General features: G+C 39.2%; 1 protein-coding gene across 2 annotated transcripts; it reads right to left on the bottom strand.

Moving 5' to 3' along the window:
- Window positions 1-122: 122 nt before the first annotated feature.
- Window positions 123-21,115, bottom strand: LOC145435175 (uncharacterized). Of its 2 annotated transcripts, none has more exons than XM_080312481.1 (26): window positions 20,934-21,115; window positions 18,639-18,759; window positions 17,771-17,916; window positions 17,646-17,705; window positions 16,673-16,802; window positions 15,683-15,789; window positions 15,558-15,623; window positions 14,767-14,837; window positions 14,538-14,664; window positions 13,902-14,067; window positions 13,288-13,417; window positions 12,400-12,442; window positions 12,306-12,340; window positions 10,984-11,137; window positions 10,283-10,393; window positions 10,183-10,228; window positions 9,162-9,356; window positions 8,641-8,748; window positions 8,242-8,310; window positions 7,757-7,930; window positions 6,778-6,947; window positions 5,669-5,825; window positions 4,513-4,640; window positions 3,987-4,160; window positions 1,354-1,451; window positions 123-512 (listed from the first exon to the last, which is right to left on the bottom strand). In XM_080312481.1, the coding sequence occupies exons 1-26, from the start codon at window positions 20,994-20,996 to the stop codon at window positions 383-385; spliced, it is 2,979 nt and encodes a 992-aa protein (XP_080168607.1). In that variant the 5' UTR covers window positions 20,997-21,115; the 3' UTR covers window positions 123-382. The 2 variants fall into 2 exon arrangements, with proteins under 2 accessions (XP_080168607.1, XP_080168608.1); XM_080312482.1 differs by having other exon boundaries at window positions 3,999-4,160.
- Window positions 21,116-22,711: the final 1,596 nt, after the last annotated feature.

Here is a 22,711-nt window from a genome sequence, read left to right as displayed (position 1 = left end):
TTGAAATGAACCTGGGCATTTTCGGTTGACACTCGGGGGTAATTCTCAGCAACTAGTAGCGATTTGAATTTCTTTGTCACTGACCACTTTTGGTTCCCTGAAAACGTCTTTCAACATAGAGCTTCCACATACGCACTTTTATTTAAAGAAAACATCCAGTTGGCTACAATATTGACGACCAACACCAGCATCGCACCATAAATATCCATTAAATAAATCAGAACTCAGTCGGCGGTGAAGCAGAGTTGTGACAACAGGCCTGCAAATTCACCATTCAATTCATCTGAATCGCTTCGATTCATCGACATATTAACACGGGCGACCCACAACATATAGCAACGCAAAACTAAAGTTGCAGCGACACAGATATAAAGTACGATGGTCATGTCTTCCTGCGTTTGTTGGCCGGAGTTCCGGAAAGATAGGCTTCGCTGAGAGGTTGCTCGGAGATTTTCTTCTGTTTTTCGATATCAGCCTCCATCACAGGGACCCAGTTGCCCGGAACTGTCAGTCTGAAAGAAATACCGGGGTGTAAGTGGGACTAGCATCTCAAAAGAGGTATCTCGCGAATGGCTACCCACATCACTTTGAGATTTTCACAGCTGCCAGGTGTCGCTATGTTTTCGTTTTTTTTTTTAGAAAGGAAAGGGCGTAGTTTATTTTTGTCCTCGATGTTTTTGCGGCATAAACACCGACTCATGATACACATACACACGATCTGTGCATATGCATACCATGAGTGCATGATGTGCATATGCCGCTGGACAAGGAAGTGCAGATATAGCCTTTACGGCTTTCTAAGTCATGCACCACCCCTCCATGCTATCCCAGTAATGCATGAGCGCCAAGCAGGGAAGCCATCGATACCAGTGTTACTAATCAGGTCTTTGGTCTGACCCGGCCGGGAATCGAACCCACGACCTACCGATCAAGAAGCCGGACGCTTAACCATTACGCTATCTTGTCGATATCATTGTCATATCATTGTCATATCATTGATATTATCTTGTCTATGTCATAAACAAAATATCACAAATTCTAGCCACAGAACTCCAACACGCCAAACCCCATACCTCAAAATTGCGACGCCCTATTTGGAATCTAAGGGCTGTTTTAGGAAGTAATACGACAGTCCTACATGCTGCTAAACTTCGAAAAAATATGAGCAACTCATCATTGGGAAATTTCATTTTGAAGTATGAAATTAAAAGCAATTTTTACATATTTTTTGGTGAGATAAGGCCATGACGCAAGAACAGAGGTACCATGTTCCTTTTCAACCCCCCCCCCACCCCCCCAAAAAAAATATTGATAAATAATTGATAGTCCGCTATAAAGTCATGTCGGAAGCACCTCCAATCCGACTCTGCGTCTCCCGAAGCCGAATCTTCCTCCATGGATACATCTGCAACTGGCTGGCTCTCTTCCGCCTCTGATGGTTCCTCGGGGGTCTGCAAAATGAGACGATTCACAATATGCATGGCTCGTTTAAATACGTACCACTCATGTGCACTTGGTTATTTGTTTCTAATTAGTTGGCTTCGGACGTTTAAAGGTCATTTGCTCTGATTTTAGTTGCGAGTTTTAAAAAGTGAGTGGTTGGGCATTTTGAAAATCCAGTAGTTTGCACAAGTCTGGACCCAAGCAGACTTCACCAGTTGTCTGATTACCTCAACTTTTTCTAGTCCAATTCCAGGGCTGGGGTCCAGCTATAGCACGAGCAATGAAATTGAAAAATACCATAATAAGACTAACCAACGTCATGGTGAAATATATTAACCCTTTGTAACCGGCCGGCCTACTGACCAAAATTTTACTGCATCCACAGAAAAAACGATAAAATGTCATCCATATGGCTTAAATCGACGCCCAATATATTGCCGTAAACCTGAAGTAGCCGCCTAGCGGTCTGAGATACTCTCAAAGCTCAGACGGTAGAGGGAATAGCGTTATGCGACAAAATGTTCTCGATTTCTTGAAAATAAAATACAATTTTGTTCTTCTATATCTCCTGACGTCATACCTAGGCCCTCTCTTAGTATATGACCACCTGATTGCCTTCCGCATGAATCTCTACGTTCCAACGAGACATTACATGCTACTATAGCGCTTCATAGCCCAGCGCTACGATCTTGGAAAGGTAGAGATGATAAGCACAATCACGCGGCCGCCGCCGATGAGTAATCGATTACGTAATCTCGTATTCTCGCTGAAGGCAGCGCGCGTCCAGTTCTACATAACATAGTAACTGCCTTGGCAATTTTGCCGTTAGTATACATCTCCATGCTATTGAAGTGCTTGTTATATGTAACTTGCAACTGCAATGGATCCCTAAGTATACACATATTGCCTTATTCGACACTGCCCAGTGCCCATATACGCTCGGGAAGTCATTTCACGTGATACATTGCTTTATTTCGCATCAATTTGAACTGTATTCTACACGGCTAATGTTCCATGTATGATCAACAGTAGTCATAGAAGCCAACAGTAGCTTCGTGTGCCATCTAAAACAGATATATAACTGCGCCTCTATATGATGTTATCACAGGCTCGGGTACAAAAATAGCCTAACTCGCACGCTTATTTGTGCGGTGTTAGGGCTGGTGTCGGCTTTCTTATACAAAACTAAGCTCCATGATAGGGATATGCCAGGATAATGGCTGACCATATTTATAATTTGCTATTGTCTGAAGCAATTGTACATCTGTATGAAACCGCAACTAGTCAGGTCATCTTACGCAGCCATGATTTTCACGTAATAAGGTATGCTTCTTTCACGTCAATTTGAAACATCTCTACGTGCTAATCTTCGATATAAGGACTTTTCATAGAACAGTATGACCAACAACAAGTCATAGAAGATAACTGTAATCGGTTATATGACGTCTAGAACGGAAGAAACAATGGTTTATATTTCAGGCGGTCACTCACGCGAACATCATTACGAATTCAATTTTGCGGGAAACATTTTTGCGTGTTCAATCTGCATTTCAAGCAGGATATACATTGCAGCATTAGGTTATACATCGTCTGATGTATGCGTATTTATGAGAGCTATACATACAAACCGATTGCAATCGTTTATGACCAATACAGGTCTAGCTATCTTGGATTAAATATCGACTCCTCTGCGTTAAACAGTCGCGGTCTAGTATACTAGACAGCCGGTCGCAAAGGGTTAAGAAAAAGTTTATCCAGTCGCAGCAGTAAATAGATTTGTACTGCGCATTTTATCCAAATTTTTGCTACCTTTTTTGAGGCTTTGGTTGGTTGTCAAAATTATAGTATTAGGTCAAAAAATTGTGATGTAGACAACATTGTCAAAATGAAGCAAAACGGTTTGTCCCCAGCAGTGTACGCACAACTTCAATGTTGTCAGCCAACAATTGCTGCTGTTGAACATTCTTCCTCCATTCTTGGCAAGCTGCTTAGACAGACACTTTCTGGTCTGCTGTATGTTGCTTAAAGCCACCTTAGTCAAATTTACTTCAACGAAGCTTTAGTTAGATATGTCGAAGCGATAGTCAGTTTACGACACACAACTTCAGTGTTGGCAGTCAACAACTGCTGCTGTGAGCCTAAGAATGTGGGAGAGTATCTTTCGTTGTTGTCGTACACAACAAATTTTAGTTATTTGTACCATAATGCGTGATCCAACTACTGGATATCTTCATAGGTCCAGATTTTGCTAAAATAAAGTTATTCCATGTAACTTTTTGTCAGTTTTCAAGTCGAAAAAGTTTTTTTTTTTGCCAAACTACTTCATAAGGACAGACAGTTCAAACCAGAAATACAGATAAGTAGTACAATTCTAAGATTATGTGCGAAAACACCTTATTTACATACACAAGGATAAATTTTGTCAAAATTAAGTTTTTCAAGGTTGAAAAATGTCAAAATTGTGATTTTTTAGGTCAAAATCTTCCTGTTTTTAGGTAAAAAATATTCGCCCTACTCATAACACATTGTTACGTACAACTGACCTCGACTTGTACCTCTGGCTGCGTGACGTTCATCACAAACTGGTCGATCTGATCCTGCGATATCGCACGACTCCTCGCGAAAGGAATCATGCCTGACGTGATAAATTCCTGCATCTGACGAGACATCGGGTCATCGCCGTCCCAACCTGCCCCGAACGCGCCGATGGCCGCTCCCTGCAAAGTAAACCACAATTTCAATGCATTACTGAGGTAGAAATAGAATTAGGTCAAAATGAGAATTATAGCTACACCATGTATTCCAAAATTAGATTAAAAGTAGAATTACTGCATTCGCAAAAACGTGGACATTGAATAACAATCCGAATTAATCAGAGCGTATTCTCTTCAAGCAAGAGAAAGGCAAATGTCTGTATAACAAAGCTTGGTTTGTTTCACACGACACAGTTCTCTTGTAGCATTTTAAATGAAACACTAATTCGATTAGAATTTAAATACAAACACTCGACAAACTTAACAGAATCAGATCATCAAGTCTGCTGCAAGAGAACTACAAGCAAACTCATACCAGATAGTTTGAAACGAGCCTGGAGACGGTCTGTTCGGTGCCTTGCAAAATGTGAACGTTGAGATTCAGCGCCAGCGCGTAAGAGTCCATCATGTGAGCGAGGATTTCGCGCTTGAATCGTTCCGCGTCTTAAGTGAGTGAGATTGATTTAGGAATTTATTCATTGACCAGGGCAGGCAAAGTTGGTCGGACTAGTTGGAACTACTGCTACAAGTGAGGTCGTCAATTTTTATTCAATTACAGAGCACAAACTGCAATTTCCAAAACTTGCGTAGGAGCCAAATACTAAAGCTGTAGAAAGTACTGAGCAGTTTTGAAATGTAGATTTGGTCGAGGGTTGCATGCTTTTAACAATTCACTGGCACTGGATACTTTCAAAATTAGAATATGTATCTAGAAACTAACGAGAAATGACTTGTGATGCTACCAATAGGCGCATTCTTGGAACATACATACCATAGCGATGTAATGACTTGAGTCACGTTTTTTGGTGATTCGACTTGTTTCGAGTCATTTTTCAAATGATGATAAGTGACTCTACTCGAGTCAATTTCTGTATTGACTCGACATCGAGTCAATTTCTATATTGACTCGACTTGTATTTGAGTCATTGTACATGACTCGAACAAAGTCATATGACTCGAGACTAGGACGGCCAAGACAGACATTTCATTGTAACGAGGAAAAATAGTAAAGTCACCACATGATTGGTATTTGGTCTGTAAGTCCTGATACTTGAAAATAGGGCCAGAAAATGTTAGGGCTGAGGAAATTACGATATTATGAATGCGAGCGATTCTATATCTCTTAAGCAGAGTTGGAAAAGAGTGGGTAGAATCGGGTTTGAAATCAAAACTGAACGGTGAACACAATGACTCAGACTCGACCGTCTACTCGCTGACTTGTGACTCAGATTTGACTCGATGATGAATTGAAAATGAGTCGACTAGACTCGATTCAAAACTATAAAAGTGAGATTGACTCGTGACTCGGAACCTTGCGACTTGGTTACAACCCTGATATCCCACATCAAACTCATCAAAAAATTAATTTCAACTTTTTGAAACCCTAAGAGTATAATAAAAGGCAACAGATCTACCTAGAAACTGCTAAGGAGAAGTAACCTCAAAAGTGGAACGTTTCGCAGAAAACCTACCGTGAATAAAAAGCAACTGCAGCAGTCTCCTGAGCACGAATCTGTAAAGCGACAAGTTGGATTCCACCACGCTCACGTCACGGCATTTTGGAGATTCTCCTTCAAACAACTGCTCTAGATTCGGGCGCGCTTCCGTGGAGTGCAGTTCAACTTCGGCCTGAGACAAAAATTGTTTCGAGTCGTTCGAGTCAAACCAGAAAACAAGGAGTAATGTCAAACTTGTGCATTAATGAGCAAATTACTGGATTTTTATAACGTGCAACTAGAACTGCTCAGTGTCCATCAGCTAGAACTAACTACCTTTCAAAACTGACAAATATAACTAAAACCATTCACTTTTTAATACATAACTATTGAATAGTATATTGATATTGAAATGAACCCGAATAGTTTCGGCTGACACTCGTCAGGGGTAATCGTCAGCAACTAGTAAAGAATTCAAAAGAATATTGTATGTCAACAATCTTATCACAAAATATGACTGTTACATCATTTTACGACATATTTTGTGAGAAGATTGCTGATATACGATGTTCTTTTGAAGTCTTTACTATAGCTGCTGACGATTACCTCTGACGAGTGTCAGCCGAAAATATTCGGGTTCATTTCAATAACAATATACTATTCGAATGTATATTGAAATTATGCACCTCCAAGAAGTAGTTCAAATACATAACTAGGACTAATCAAGGCGCAACTAGGATCAGAACTACTAGCAATCATTATTCCAAACTCACAACCAGGTTTAGAACCACTCGATTTTCAAAATCCGCAACTAGAACTAGAAATACTCGACTTACAAAACTCACAAACAGAACTAGAACTACTCCCTTTCAAAAACTCGGACTAGGTCTAGAAGTACACACTTTTCAAAAGTAGCAGATCTATTCACTTTTCAAAATCCGCAACTAGAACTAGAACTAAGTACTGCAAACTCACAATCTACTTAACTGACGGTCAACTACCTATTGATTTTTTGAATAACTAGCTTGGATTACAAGCCACAGACCTGTACAAACTATGAATCTAATTTTGAAAAAGTGAGTAGTTCTACATCTAGTGTCGAATTTTGGAAGTGATCGGCACAACCAATGCAAGTCAAGTCTAACCTCGATCTGGTCTCTGTCTGGATCTCGTCCGTCGAACCAGCACTCGGAAATGACGCGTCTGAGCGGCTCCCTCAAACGCTCGGCAACTTGCACAGACCCCGCCACAAACGACATGCAGTCCGCCATTGTCAGCAGTTCTCCGCACAAGAACATCACAGTCGACAAGATCGCTGGAACCAAAACGTAATAGATGGAAAATCAGGGTTGTAATGACTTGACTCGAGTCGAATCATTTCTTAAAACTGAAAATGACTTGACTCGAGTCAATACTCGAACTCGAGTTATTATGCATGACTATGATGACTGAGTCATATGACTCGATACATTTTATACGACTTGATTTGGATCACGTGTATCAATACCGATCAGGGTTGTAACCAAGTCACAAGTCAATCTTGTTTTTATAGTGTTGACTTGAGTCAAGTCGAGTCATTTTCATTCACCAACGAGTCCAAGTCAGCAAGCAGAAGGTCGAGTCCGAGTCACGGTATTATGACTCGAGTCCAAGACATTGCGTAGACCAATCAGTTTCCAGTTAAAGTCTTGTTAAAATCTCTTTTTATAACTCTGATTGGTGATATCGAATGGTATACATCTACAATATATTCATTTTCCTCACTTTTAGCAGTTTCTTGTCGCATTTTCAAGTCTCAGTAGCAAGAGACGAAATCCCAACAGTGTGGTTACTTTACTATTTTTCAAAATATAGTGAAATGTCAGTCTCGAGTCTTATGACTTGGATCGAGTCCAGACTGATACTTAAAAAATAGGCCTACCAACTGTATTGACTACTGAGAGATGATTTTCTGCAGTGTTATATTGTCAACGAGAACTACAGTTTCGATACTATTTCCACTGTGGATTCATATCTCATTCATATACCATTGTCGATAAAAAAGATCAGGATGAAATCATAATCATAATTCGAAAAATCTGAATCAGTGAATAACAACGATTGATCTTCACGGGCAACACTCACTCTCGTGTCCAGTGAGCTCCATGGCTTCTCTTGGATATCCGCGACCTCGGACCAGATCGTTGACACAGTTCACTGTACGTCTGAGCTCAGGCAGTTTTCGGCCGTTCCTCCCACAAACACCCTCGATCAGATCCCCCTCTTCTCTGCCTCTAGCCCCACTCGATGATGTCATCGCTGAAAAATGACACGTAAAGAATACATGACTTGTACAAACCTCCAATGTTCTTGGTTGACGCTCAACTAACTATTAGTAATTCAAGTAATTCTAGTTCTGGTTATGGCTGTATATTTCAAAAAGTGAGTAGTTCTAATCCTAATTGCAGATTTTGAAAAGCGAGTAGTCCTAGTTAGGTATTTCAAAAATCAAGCAGTTTGCACAAGTCTTCTTGTGATGCCGATGCCGAATTTTGTAAGTCTCAAAAATTTGATTTTTGTAAATTTTTTAAATAACAAAAACCGCCGATCAAAAACCAAATCACAATCACCTTCTGCGATGCTGCCGAAAGATCCGCCCGCGAGTTGATCCATGAGACCCATCAGCGGGTTGCTCGAGGCTGAGAGAGAGAAATTATCCAATTGAATAATGAATTGATATTGAAATGAGCCCAGAATATTTTCGACGACACTCGTCAGGGGTAATCATCGGTGATTAGCAGTGAAGTGGAAAGAACATTGTATATCAACAATCGTAAAACTTGTAGGTACAGAACCTCACTATACAATTGAAAAGTATATTCATATTGAAATAAACCCAAATATTTTCAGCTGACACTTGTTAGGGGTAATCGTCAGCAACTAGAAGACAATCGGAATGAACATTGCACAGATACAATCGTATGAACAAATAGATTGCTGGGTGAGCAAAACATGAATGAGAGACAAACCTGGTTGTGGTGTCGATTGTGAGTTTGTTGTGGCTGTTGTTGTGGTTGTAGTTGTTGACTCCGTGGCTGGAGTCTGAACCTGGGAGGAGGCGGCCCGGTTCTCTTGGTCTGAACAAATGAAAATGTAAATACATAAATGAATATAAAACTATAAAAGAAAGCAAGAAACCTAGGAGACAAACACAGACAAAAAAATAGGAAACTGTAGAAAAAACAAATATGAAACTTTGAGTGATAGAGAAGGTAAGGTGGAAATGATACGCTTTTTGCAAATATGAGTTCATTTATCAATGAAATTTATAGTTTTGATACTATATCACACTCTAGTAGCTTTGAATCCGTGAATGACCGAATCACAGTATACAAAAATGTAGTACAAAGCTATGCAGGTAACTGGAAATGATATATCTGTGAAGTCGTGATCAACAGCATTGTCACAAAGTGCAATGAATTAGGTATAGTCGGAAGAATTACAAAATAATATTTTACACGTTGTAGAACAAAGAGAAGAATTGAAATACCTGAATGCAGCTGCTCAAGCACGATCCCCTGCACGGTATCGCCGATAATCTGCGCCACCTCCATCGGTACGTTCAGACCTCCCTGCAGTTCGACGGACTCGCTCTGATGCACGCTGGTGCGGCCCCCGACCCCGACTCGCTGCACGGAACTTCGGATTATGTCGACGATTTCGCTCATCTGCTCTTGGGGTACGCCTGGAAATTCGAAAAGTACTTCTACTTTTAAAAATCATCGAATGAAGGACTCAAAATTATCGACAGATCAGAAAATATGACTCAAATGTATCGGTGCACTACAAAGAAAAGACTCCTATCTGTGAAAAAACAACTTGAATTTATATGGTTAAAATAAATAAATAAGAAAAAATTACTAGAATTTAAAAAAAAATTACTCAAATTAATACACAAATGACTATTAGTCAGCGGTCCAGAAAAAATGACTAAAATTTACTATAAAAATGATTGAAGTTTATCGACAGACAAGAAAAATGCCTCAAATTCATGAAGCAATGACTCAAATCTATCAGCAGCCAAGAAAACGCGACTTCGATTTATTAAAAATATACTCAAATTAATAAAAGAAAGACTATGGTCCAGCAGTCAAGAAAAAACGACTTGAATTCATAAGAAAATAGTAAAGTTGATAAAAACTGACAAATTAATGAGCAGTCAAGAAAAAACGAAACAATTTTGCCAAAAATTGATACTCATTTACTGACGGACAAGAAAAACGGGTCAAATTTATAAGAAAAATGACTGAAATTGATCAGCGGACAAGAAAAAATTACCCATTTCTAATTGACCGCTAAAGCATGCAATACCCCGACATTTCAAACTATACTTTTGGAGTATTTTAGATACCTTCATATTCTACTTCCACTTGACATACTTGAGACATGTCTTTGAAGTCGCTACTTTTACTTTTAATCAAGTAGAATTATATGGCCCCCTCAGACACACACACACATAAACCTCTCTACACATTTCAACAACAATAACACAGAATCATTCAACACAATACCTGGGATGTTTGGTATCTGCGGTAACGCTGCTTCTGCGTCTGCGGCCTGCAAACAATTCTCTGCAAAATTCGCTCTTAGAATGAAAACTCATTCCCTTACTTGGGCTGAATCGGACGCAGTCGCTTCGTTATCAAAGATATCTTCTTCGACTGGTGCCGCTGGAGGGAGGGCTACGTTGATGTTGATGTGCGGCTCTACGTTTGCAGTTACCTTGAGTGAGATCGGAGTATTTTGAGTGATGCCCGAAAGATATTGGATTTCTTAGCCGATATCTAGAGCTGGGCTGATTACTGCAGGGTTGCAACCAAGTCACGAAGCTCCGAGTCACAAGACAATCTCTCTTTTACAGTTTTGACTCGAGTCAAGTCGAGTCATTTTCAATTCACCGAGTCAAGTCCGAGTCCAAGTCAGCAGGCAGAGAGTCGAGTCCGAGTCATGGTATTATGACTGAGTCCGAGTCCAAGTCGTTGTGTTGACTGCTCAGTTTCCAGTTAAGTCTCGTGAAACCCACTTTTTATAACTCTACTTGGTGATATCGAATGGTTCGCATTTATAATATACTCATTTTCCTCACTTTCTGGTCGCCTTTCCAAGTGCCAGTGCCAATAGACAAAATCCCAATAGTGTGGTTACTTGCCTATTCTTCGAAATTACAATTTAATGTCGGTCTTGGCCGTCCGAGTCTTTAGTCATATGACTTGGTTAGAATCATCCGCAATGACTCGAGTCCAAGTCCAGTCTAACATTCCATTCAGAAGCGACAGCTCTGGTCCTGACTCTTTAAAAACCAAAACACTCACATGGATCTGGCACCCGGTAGCCGACGAGAGTGCCGGTCCTGGCTGCCTGGGTCGGATGGTTGATTGAGTCGGGGCAGGAGTGGGTTGGGTCGAAGTGGACGGAGGCGGGTGACCGTACAGCCCCGATTGGTGCGGTCGAACAGGAGCGTTATAGCTGAGAAGCGAGACGAATTAGTGTGTTAGATTAGCATTAGGTAGTAATGCTAATGGTAGTAATCTATTATGATCTGATCAGTGAAATGTTTCCATGCTATAATTGTAATCTAATTTCTGGTTTTGCTGAAAATGCTACAGGAGAACTGTATAGTGCGAACAAGCCAAGCTTGCTGTGCAGACATTTGCTATCCTCACGCTCATAAGTAGGGCAAGTTTTTGCAACTTTTGCAACTTTTTTTGTACAGCTTCCGGCAGCTTCCTAAATACTCGTAAGATATGTAGAATGCTGTTTTAAGCTTCTTGAAGGAATCTTTTAGTGCAACTCTTTGCAACATTTTGCAACTTTTTCGATTTTTCATGAAAGTATTTTCGGTTTCGGCCAAATTCGACTGAAACACCGTGAATCAGCACCGAAGAACGGGTATTTCGGGAGCTGAGCCGGTAAATTGACCTTTTTTTTAGTCAACCGAGCAAAATGTGGTCTTTAAGTGCAACTTTTGTCAAAAATAAATAAATAAATGCAATTTTCCGCGGATTTAACTGCAACAAAAACTTGCCCTACTCATAAGTCATAAAAAGTGCGATTTGATATTAACGGAACTTGATTAAAGTCCAGGTTTTCGCGAATTCAATAATTCTAATTCTGATCTGATTTTGATATAATAGTGTAGGTATAATTCTATTTATAATCTAATTTGGAAATGACTGTGTAGTTATAAGTCTAGTCTACTTAAGCGAAAACTTTGTAGCTGTAATTCTAATTGTAATCTAATTTGTGAAATGTTTCTTAGCTTTCATTTAAATTCTATTCTAATTTTTGCTACTGGAAAATGCCACAGGAGAACTGTATCGTGGAAAACGAAAATCAACTCTTGATTTGCTGCGAAATGAACTGGCTTTTTGTTGGATTTCTTTACAACTCGAAGTAGAAGTCATTTTCAGGCTTACACGAATTAAGTATTCATAATTTTGATATGATTTGGAATAAAACATTGTAGATATTCTTCTGATCGTAAACCTATTTGATAAAGCTGATCATTTTCTAGTTTCCACACTCTGAATTGCAGTCATGATTTGAGATTAATTAGGCAGGGAGCTGCAGAAATGAAATAAATTTGTGTAACATGGGGAGAATTGCAAGAAGTTGAAAACTTTATAAGTCTCACTTGATTGCACCAGTGGGCACGCCGACCATCGGAACCTGAATGGGAATAAATTTCATAAAAATGCCCATAAGGGTAGAAAAAAGGGTAAACTCACCGCACCGGGTGGCCCGGCGATGGGGCCGACAAGCAACGGAAACCTGCAAAGACACAAGTACGCGTCATGGTGATTATTTGGTTCGAAACATTAAAACATTTAGATTTTTTGACAATACAAAACTTTTTTCGACAAGATTTATATAGTATGCTTTGACCTGAAAATTCAAAGCTATTCGACCTCTAAATTGAACATTTTGACATTTTTCATCAATGCAAAACTTTTTTGGACAAAATTTCAATATATGAAGTACTCGAATAGTATATTTTGAACTAAAAATTAAAGAATTATTATCTAGAAATTGAAACTTATGACATTTCTTGTCATTACAAAACCTTTTGACAAAATTTTCATGTATGAAGTGCTGAAGTCGTATCTTTTTATTGAAGAATCAGAGAATTTTGAACTACAAATTGAAACTTTCACATTTTCCGTCGCTAGGAAAAATATTTCAAAAACTCTCGATGTTCAAAGAACTTGAATTTTGTATTTTGACCTAAAAATTGAACGTCTTCATATTTCCCGTCACAGTACAACGAGAGATACTTAGCCGCATTTTCTGATATTTAGCCAGTCGTTTATTGAAATTTCTATCGACTGAAAAACATCGCAAAGGTACGCTATATCGAAAATAGTAGGATTTTCAATTATAATTTATTCTATTCCTATTTTTATTCCACGCACCCTATGAACCCAATTATTCCATTTGACGGTTTACGATTCACAATAACTAAAACACACACCATTTACAATAGTGGCAAGTACGGTTAAAGGTGTAAAATGAGAACTTTGTGATATTATTATATATTTTTACAGTTTTTTGCTATAACGCTATAAATTTGACAAACCTTTGATTTTTTTTTGACGAGTCGACAAATAATCGCTCACCTGACTTGACCCTGCAGCACTCGGGAGGGCGGGCGGTGCACGTGCTGATGGACACGCGGCATCTCGTGGGGTAGGAAGGCCCCGGCAGACGCCGTGGTATGGATGGGCCGCGCGTTGCTCGGTACCGTGGCTGAAAATCAATGGTGAATTGAATATGACTCGAGTCAAAACTATAAAAGCAAGGTTGACTCATGACTCGGAACCTTGTGAATTGGTGACAACACTGCCTAAAACGCTGCATATCAAATTTGGTTTCGGAATCAAAGTGATTATAGACAAAATTTTGAATTCATTTGAAAAGGATTTTTCATCAAATTCAACTGCAGAGCCCTATGAATACAACCCAGAGAAAATTCAACTCAATCCAGCCCGTAGAAGTGAAATTGGAACAAAATAGCTCAATTCCCCAGCATAAATTTTTTTGTTTCTAGTGTTGATAAATTCACTCTCACTGGTAAGGGGAGCCCGATTTCAGTACTTGAAAAAATCGTCTGTGTGATCAGAAAAATTTCTCGATTCAGGTTTTAGTCTGAAATCATTCTGTCCAGACCTAAGGTCGGTGGGAACACAACCGTTTGCGTCTCAGTAAAGTAGAGTTAGCAGAAGAGGCTTACATCTGTTCCGTACGCGATCGGGACGTTGCTGAATCAGCATGGAACGAGGAGGAGTCTCAGACATGGGAATCACGATCATCGAGAACAGACGATGCATATGCCCGATCAGTCGTTGCGTCTTCATGATCAGGGTTGCGAACGCGGTCATCCTTTTAAACTCCGGGCTCTGTCAGCAATTTGTCACGTTAGCTTTGATGACAAACACTCGGACCAAACTTGTACCTTGTACAACTGCTAATTTAGTACTAGCTACTGGTTTTCGCCTAGATCTAGTTCTAGCTAAAAGAATTGAAAAGCGAGTAGTTCTAGTTGTCAGTTTTGAAAAGGCAGTAGCTCTAGTTCTAGTTGCAAGTTTGCAAAAGTAAGTAGTTCTGGTTCTAGTTGAAAGTATTGAAAAGTGAGTAGTTCTAGTTCAAGTTGCCAGATTTGTAAAGCAAGGAGTTAAATTTCTAGTTGAAAGTGTTGAAAAGAGAGTAGTTCTAGTTCTAGTTGTGAGTTTTGAAAAAACAGTAGCTCTAGTTCTAGTTGAAAGTATTGAAAAGTGAGTAGTTCTAGTTCAATTGTCATATTTGTGAAGTTAGGAGTGCTATTTCTAGTTGTGAGTTTTGAAAATTGAGCACTTTGCCCAAGTCTGACCTCTTTGCTCTCAAAAGGCGCGTCTTTCTCCAGGAAATCGGCGTACTCGTTCAAGAACGGGAGAAAGCGAGCCTCTAATTCCGCGCCTCTTCGGACCAATGTACCCACTTCAGTGATTCTCGGATGCCTACAAAGTCATGACAACAAATTCATTGAAAATAGATGAAATCGAGTTAAGTGATCTGATCAATGATAGATAAAATAGTTGGCTAGCCGAAAGAGCGCTTACCGAGAGTTTGTAGGAGCCTGTGACGAAGTACCCTGTGACTTATTAGTCTGCGTTGATGTTGCTGCTTGGCTCTGAAAATAAAACAAAAAAGTTGGATTTTGAAAATAAATATTCAGGTAGATAGACCGATTTCTACAAGTTACATGAAGACAACGAGATTGACTGGCTACTTGATAAAATTAAGGCTGCACAGCAATTTTGGCTAAATTCCTACTTATAGAAGCATTGCTATATAAGAAAAGAGTTTTGGATTTACTTAATAAAAATAAACATAAAATTTTTTCAAATTTTTCTAGCTACCCCATGAAATTGACAGGTTGTGTGAAAAAACGATGCACAAAACAATACGTTTATAGGTTGGAATTGAGCCGAAATTGGTGTGAAGGTGTTTTTTTATGCAAATTTTATCAAGTCGCCAGTTAAATTTGAAAAGAAGTTATTTCCGAACAACCTTAGTGCATACACAGCAACTATTTAGAATATAAATGCCAAAAATACAGCAATCATGCATATAGGAACTGCTGTAGAAGAACCACATAATAATATTGGCATAAATCAATCAAAATTAAATTCAGGATGTGAAGGCCTGCCGGGAGGAAAGTGGAAAGAAACGTAACAAGCAGACACTTTGCAAATTTCAAACTGTTGGGTTTTACAACGGGTCATTTCGAGTATCTCGTACCCTAATAATTGAAAAGAAATGCAACTTTTTAGTGCCACTTTTGTTACAATTGAGAGCAACATTCTCGCAACGAAAACTTGCCCTTGTAATCATAATGGAAGTCACTCACAGTGGTCGGTGCGCTCGTAGAAGGGGCGTTCTCTCCGGTTGATGCTGCCAGCGAAGGGCCGTAGTCCTGAAACAAGATGTTTGTGAAAACACACAACGTCTGATGGCGAAGCTATGGAAACCAACCCTTCTCTCCAGGCTTTCGACGTGACTTTGTACGAGACGGATCTGGCCTTCGATATTTGCTAAATGGTGTTGAGGCAGGCTTTCTGGTCCAGTGCGGTGGCTCGGATCTGAAGCACAAATAGCCAGAAATTTTAGCTGTAATCACTGAAGCCAGACCGATATTAGATTTTGAGTCGAAACTGATAACTAAGACCCAGAGATGGTCAGTACTCGAATCTGAATCGAGTAAAAATTCTAATGGTTTGATTTTAGAAATAAGAGAAGATTTTATTAAGTAATGAAATTACATGTTCCTTGTCACTAAGACTTAATTTAATTTAATGATGTATACGTATCTGTGAAGTCGTGATCAACACACAGCAATGTCACAAAATGCAATGAAATAGGCTTGGTTGAAAAAACACCAATTCATATTCAGTGTGATGAAGAGCTGACTTTATATGAATGTGGTCTCGTAAACGGTACAAAATCGAACTTTCCACACCATTCATACTTTCACCTAATGGTCGGTAAAGGAGTACTCATACGTTTCAATGTGGTCCAAGCAGGTATGCCTGAGGATACTCTAAGCTAGCAATGGCTGTAAGAACATCACACAAAAGAACTCAAGCCAAACGACGACACATATGTTTTCTAGCTGTTATGCAACTATTTCTTTGTAAATGCGCGATTAGAATTAAACTAGAACCACTCGCTTTTCAAAATGAGCAACTACAATTAGAACTAGAACTACTCATTCTTTAGAATGTGCTACTACAATTACAGCTAGAACTAGGCTACTCACTTTTCAGAATTCGTAACTAGAACTACTCCTTTTTCAAAATGTAGGCCCTACAACTGCAATTGAAGTTAGAACTTCTCAGTTTTCAGAATTCGTAACTAGATCTATAGCTACTCGTTTTTCGAAACGCCCAACTAGAAGTATACCTACCCAATAAAAGCATTAGTTAGTTGACTGTCAACTAGTTTGGTAACTTAGACAAGCCTCACCTCTTTCCGAAGATATCAATGTGCGGGGTCTGGTATTGGAAGCGGGTGATTGCGATTGAGAACTCGTTTGACCCTCGATGTGAATTTGTATCTCAGTACGAGCATCGCCGCCAGGAGCGTTGGGGTGCCGCTGACAATGAAACAGATTGATTGAAAATGATAAAGCAAGTCGTAACAAATATCAGGTCTGGTGTAATTTCTTGTGTTCCCCATGACCTCCACCAACACATGTTCAACGTGAACATCTCAGAATTTATGGGATCTCATGCGAAAATCAACTGTGTTCTCCACAATACTAAATACATTCATGTACCTGTAGTAGATTCATGTGTTTGTTGCGGTTGGGGCCAGACTTCGACAACTAGATGATTGCAGTTTTTATTATTTCTATCAACTAGATATTCTAGTTGTCTGATTAGGGCAAATCTATTATATAATTTCTGAACGTTTCTATGCTTCAACTATAATTCTAGTCTAATTTCTGGTTTTTGTGAAAATGCTACAGGAGAACTGTATTGTGTAAAATATGCCAAGCCTGCTGTACAGACATTTGATAAGACCAACTCTGATTTTACAGGAACTCGATTTTTGTTGTAGGCTACTTCTTTTTATTCAGAATGGAATTCAATTTACAAGTCTTTGCAAATTCGGTCATTCTAATCTAATTTGGAATAAATGTAGCTATAATTGTAATCAAATTTGGAAATAATGTGGGTATTATTCTGATTCTAATCGAAAGTGGAAACACGGTGTAGCTTTAATTTTAATTCTAATCAAATTTGGAAAAAATGTAGCGGTTATTCTAATTCTAATCAAATGTGGAAAAGAAAACGTGTAGCTATCATTCTAATTCAAATCTAATTTGGAAAAGCTGGAAATTTCCTATCTGTCCAACATTTTTACCTATTTATGGGTAACATTGATTTGGGACGTCATGGGGAACATTGACACTAAACTACACCCCCAATCTCACCACGGATCCTCTTACAACGGCAGGACCGGCTCCACTTAGTGCTTGTTGAAGCATTTGTTGCTGAAACAGACATTCATCTCAAGTGTGAGTATACAAATAAGCCGAGAGAAAAAATCGCAGCATACCACGAGTTGTCCTGAAATATTTCCAGCCGGACCTGCGATGTTGAACGGTGCATTCCTTTGAGGAGTGGGGTTATTCGGGGGGCGTTGTGTCGACTGCGATGGTGTCGGTAGTCGCTCGACCAGATGGAGAACCTTCCCATTGATTTCTAGAAGAAGATTACTTTGAATAAATGCTTCTGATGGGGGCAGACGTGTTCTGTACTCAAATTGTACTGGCTACTTGATAAAACTGTTGTGTTACTTAATTCAAGGCTGCACACCTATTTTGGTGCAATGCCAACCTGTATACAGAGGGAGAGGCATTGCTATTGGAGTAAAAAGTTTTGGATCTAATTAATAAAAATAAACATAAATTTTTTAATATTTTACTGGCCAGTGACTATTCCATGATGCAAGTGTTAAATTTTCAGAAAAAAAAAACGATGCATAAAAATTTGGCTCAATTCCAACCAGTACAAGCAAAGTTATTGTAGTACAAAATTATAGATTTGGAAAAATAGTCTTTACGGAGGCAAATTCTCAAATTATCTATCTTCAGTTATTTATTATAGATCTACCCACCGTAAATGCTACGATTTGAAATCTCAAATTTTGAACATCAATAACTTTGTTTCTAGTCGTTCAAATCGAGTCACATTGGTTGTACAATGTTTTTTGAGACAATCTAGTAATTTCATGGGGTAGCCAGTATAATTTGAAAAAACAAGAATTTTTTTACTTTTAAACTAGAACCAGAGCAACGCACATTTCAAAATTCACAACTAGAAGTAGAACTACTGAAAAAGTCAGTAGCTAGTTAACCGTCCACTATAACTATAGATTGATAGTTTGCAAAGGTCTGGATGAAGGTGAATCTGTAAGCTCGAACCTCCGCTAGCATTCAGCAACGCATCATCTTGCAAAACTCTCCCTTGGAAAATGAGACGCTGGCGTTCCACGGGAATCCCAACTGATCCAGAGATGTGATCCTTGAAAGCCCGAACAGTGATCTAGGAAGTGGTTTCAAGATATTTACAGGCATCAATAATATTGTTTTAACACTTCGCTCAAGTTTTGTTTGATTTAGTATCACTAAAAATAATATGGTATTGCTGAAGAATAAACTAGGCAGAATCCACCCACCTTAGATGTTAGATCTATAGTCACAGTATTATTTTTATTATTTATATTTCAAAACACCACAACACTGCGATACAATGAAAAGATATAGGAAGGTGTCGAAACGAAACGACTTGGAGAAATATTTGAAATCAGACACCCATCCGGGCCTCGGCAATGTGAAGGAGAGGCATACGCATGTGATACATTTCCGACCCAGCCAGTACAACAGCTATAATCACATATCTATACATGTGATCTTTTTCATGCCAGGTGTGAATCAGAGTTGGATCAATTACATTATTTCAGTTCAATTACAATTACAATTACTTTCATGCATGTTTCAATTACATTACAATTACAATTACTCAATGCTAAAAATATCAAATTACAATTACAATTACAATTACTCCTTGCATGCTTCAATTACATTACAATTACAATTACAATTGCTGCTGTTGAACATGTAATTGAATAATCATAAATTCAACCATGCTCCTTGACAACTGTAGCGTCGTATTTAACAACAATCTAAGTCTAGTTCAGATTGTGTAGTAATAAATGCGTTTATGTGCGTACATAGTATGCTATGTAAGATGTCATTGTGACGTAATATAAGCGTGTTTTGCATGCTCGGTAATTATGGCTCACGTAATTGGAAATGTACAATGTTATTTACCTAATTTCTATGGGTTAGGAATAAGGATAGGGTGCAGTATGTCGTTGAAAAAGTATTATAATATATGCACGTGTTGGATTTGCGTATATAGTATATAATTAAAGAAATAATATTATTTTTATCGAGGGACGTAGGAATTAGGATGAGGAGTAAAAACAAAACCGTGCTTTGTCAGATAAGACGTTATATAATATCCAGTGGTCTGGTTAGTTAGCCAGACGAAGTAACGATGCAGCATCGTGATCTGAAATCGTATTGTAGATTGCCAACCCACGGATAGATGCGCAAGATGTGAGTCAGGGATGAATGCACCGACAAACGTACTGCGGAGCCGGCTAAAAGCAGCAAACTTTGTAGTCCTAGAGCTGGCGATCCATGCGTCCAAATTTGATGCATCTGGTCTTTATCGTAAGCTATTGATGTACTAATTCCGAAAATACAAAATAAAATCTCGTCAAGACAATGTAACTGCTCTAAAATAGCCGTTTAAGGCCGACTGTTCTGAAAAGTGAGAGCGCTGCAGCAGCATGACCACAACAATTACCAATTACGCCCAGCGATTGTTCAGAACAATGCCGATTCCCAGACTTTCACGACTATTTTGGGATGGTACCATTGCCTGGAAATATACTTTTATTGCGGAATCAGTGCGACACTAGCTTTCGATTAGGACCATACATATCAAATTTCGACGCTTGGATCGTCAGCTATGGGACTATCAATTCTGCTGCTTTTAGCCGGCTCAGCAGTTCGCTTCTCGGCGTATTCAATCGTGAGTCACGTGTTGCGAATCCATCCGTTGGTTAGTAATCCAAAAATTGTATACAATGGCAGCCGAGGCCAGCATAGCGGTAAAAATAAAAAAAACTTCGCCCGCAAGGGCGCAGTCAAGGGCTTCCGCGAATGGATCCACCAAATTCCTTGTCGACATTTAAAGAGAATGCATTATAAATCAATTATTTTATGTTGTGCTTGTCAGGTCTCAATAGCAATTTAATGTAATTGAAATTGTAATTGAGCAAAATTTTTGTCAAATTACAATTACAATTACACAAAATAAAAATGCTTCAATTACAATTACATTACAATTACTTTGAAAAATGTAATTAATTACATTCAATTACAATTACAAATTACAATTGATCCAACTCTGGTGTGAATTGCTACATCCCAGTACCAAGATGTGTGCGGAATGTCATTCTGCAAGGTCCTATCAAACGAGGCCTAGGTTACTTAGAGGGGCAATGAAAATACCTATTGGTTCTGCGGCCCGACTAGTCAATAAAAACTAGAAAATTGGGAGCATATCTGAGCAGCGATTCTTGATATTTTACAGGAACAGCAGCTGTTATCAACGGAAATAGCGTTGATGCGTTATAGACTTACGTTGTCCTGCACAGAATAATTCCTTGACTGCGAATCCAAAGTCTTCACAGTTACTTGCAACATGATTCCGTTAATTCGAGCAAGTTGAATCTGTAGTTTATATCCCAATGCCCAGCTGTGTATATGATATCTCACGCACTCACGGTAGTTTCTAGAATAACTGTTATTTTTGTATTTTAGTCGAAAAATAGGTGATCGGGTGAATCATAAATATATACTCGGGCGTCATTACATCATGTATATCATACGTAGGGTTAGGGAAATCCTAAAAAATGGTAAATTTTTCTTACTTCGTGGTCGGTTGACTAAAAAATAAGGCCAACTTTCCGGCCCAGCTCCCGTAATACCCGCCGGAGCGTTATTTCGTTGCAGATTTACTGTATCTAAGTCGATTTTGCCTTAAATTTAACCAAAATTCTTTAAAAAGAGGACATTTGGGAGTCCTATGAGGATACTTTCAAAAAAGTCAAAAAAGAGGACAAATCCTCTTAAAAGGTGACGTATGGTGGCCCTACAATGAGCCAATAGAACGGCAATAGAAACATAGTTTCGGTATGAAGTGCCGTAACTTCTAGTTTTGAGCATAAAATAACCGCATAACAACACATCACAGACGAAATAGTCTATGTTCTAGCTCTACCCAGGTCGGTGTTGGATAAGTTTGTTATGACTCGACAGTCGTTGACTCATCACGGAATATAATCAACACGAATTTCTGAAAATGACTTTTCTATTGAGTCGACTTACACTCAATATCTTTCTATATGACTTTCAAGATTCAAGTCTCGTCTAAGGTCCAGCACCGATTACTGAGAGAGAGAGAGAGATATGATATTCTTTCTCGCCTGCACCATCGAGATGCTTTGGCGACGGAGTTGCGATACGGCCCCATGAGGTCATCTAGTCTGCGCCCCCGTTTTTTTTTTTCTCCTCCATGCTATCCGTGATTGCTGAGCGCCTAGCAGGATAGCTGCGGATACCATTTTTCGAGTCTTTGGTATGACCCGGCCGGGGATCGAACCCACGACCTACCGCTCGAGAAGCCGGACGCATAACCATTACACTATCTCGCTCGAGCTATCGATCTCGCTTCCCTTGACATGCCGCCCCATTTCTTGTCGATTTCTTTTTCTATACTATCTTCTTTACTTTCATTCAGTGTGCATGCCACCTCTTTACATAGCCTAGACCAAGGTGGGTGTCTGATTCCATAGACTACTCCAAGTCGCTTCGACATCTTCCTGCCTTTTCATTGTATCGCATTTTTGTGGTGTATTGAACTGTTAAAAATAGCTTATACCTATGATGATGGACCCCGATCTGATATATCGTCCTCGCCAACACACGGCCCATCTTTTTGTCGCTTGTCCTTTTACGTTATCTTATTCTGCGTGCCCCCCCCTCTTGCATCACCTAGGCCCAGACGGGAGTCGCAGCACTCGAAAACAAGTCCGTTTCGAAATCTTCCTATTTCTTGATTGTCTCGCAGTCTTGTGGTGTTCTGATAACGTTGTTAATGATAAATGGAATGTTAGAGTGAGAAACATGAGTAGATAACTAGATATATCACGAATGTGATGCATCCGATATCAAGTAAGTTTCCAAAAAGTGAGTTGAACCTGACTTGAACTCCGTGACCACTGAACGCTCCGACTTCTATTATACTCGGACTCGATACTAGGACTATGATGAATAGTTGAAATGACTCGAATGGCGTCTTCAGAGTCGCAACTCCAAAAGCAAGATCAACTTGGTGACAAATCTTTTAGCAACTCACT

Source organism: Botryllus schlosseri, chromosome 3 (genome assembly GCF_051294905.1).
Source record: "Botryllus schlosseri isolate E-star chromosome 3, Bs_hap1, whole genome shotgun sequence".
NCBI classification, from domain to species: Eukaryota; Metazoa; Chordata; class Ascidiacea; order Stolidobranchia; family Styelidae; genus Botryllus; species Botryllus schlosseri.
The sequence above is the reverse complement of the archived record's forward strand: the minus strand, read 5'-3'. Positions and strand labels throughout refer to the sequence as shown.

Bases quoted from the DNA above. Each gene is read 5' to 3' on its own strand.
- LOC145435175 (XM_080312481.1), bottom strand. From the start codon at position 20,996: ATGTTGCAAGTAACTGTGAAGACTTTGGATTCGCAGTCAAGGAATTAT. The intron at 18,760-20,933 runs GTAAGTCTATAA...ACCACTTCCTAG, and splicing joins ATTATTCTGTGCAGGACAAC to ATCACTGTTCGGGCTTTCAA. The intron at 11,138-12,305 runs GTGAGACTTATA...CTCGCTTCTCAG, and splicing joins GTGCCCACTGGTGCAATCAA to CTATAACGCTCCTGTTCGAC.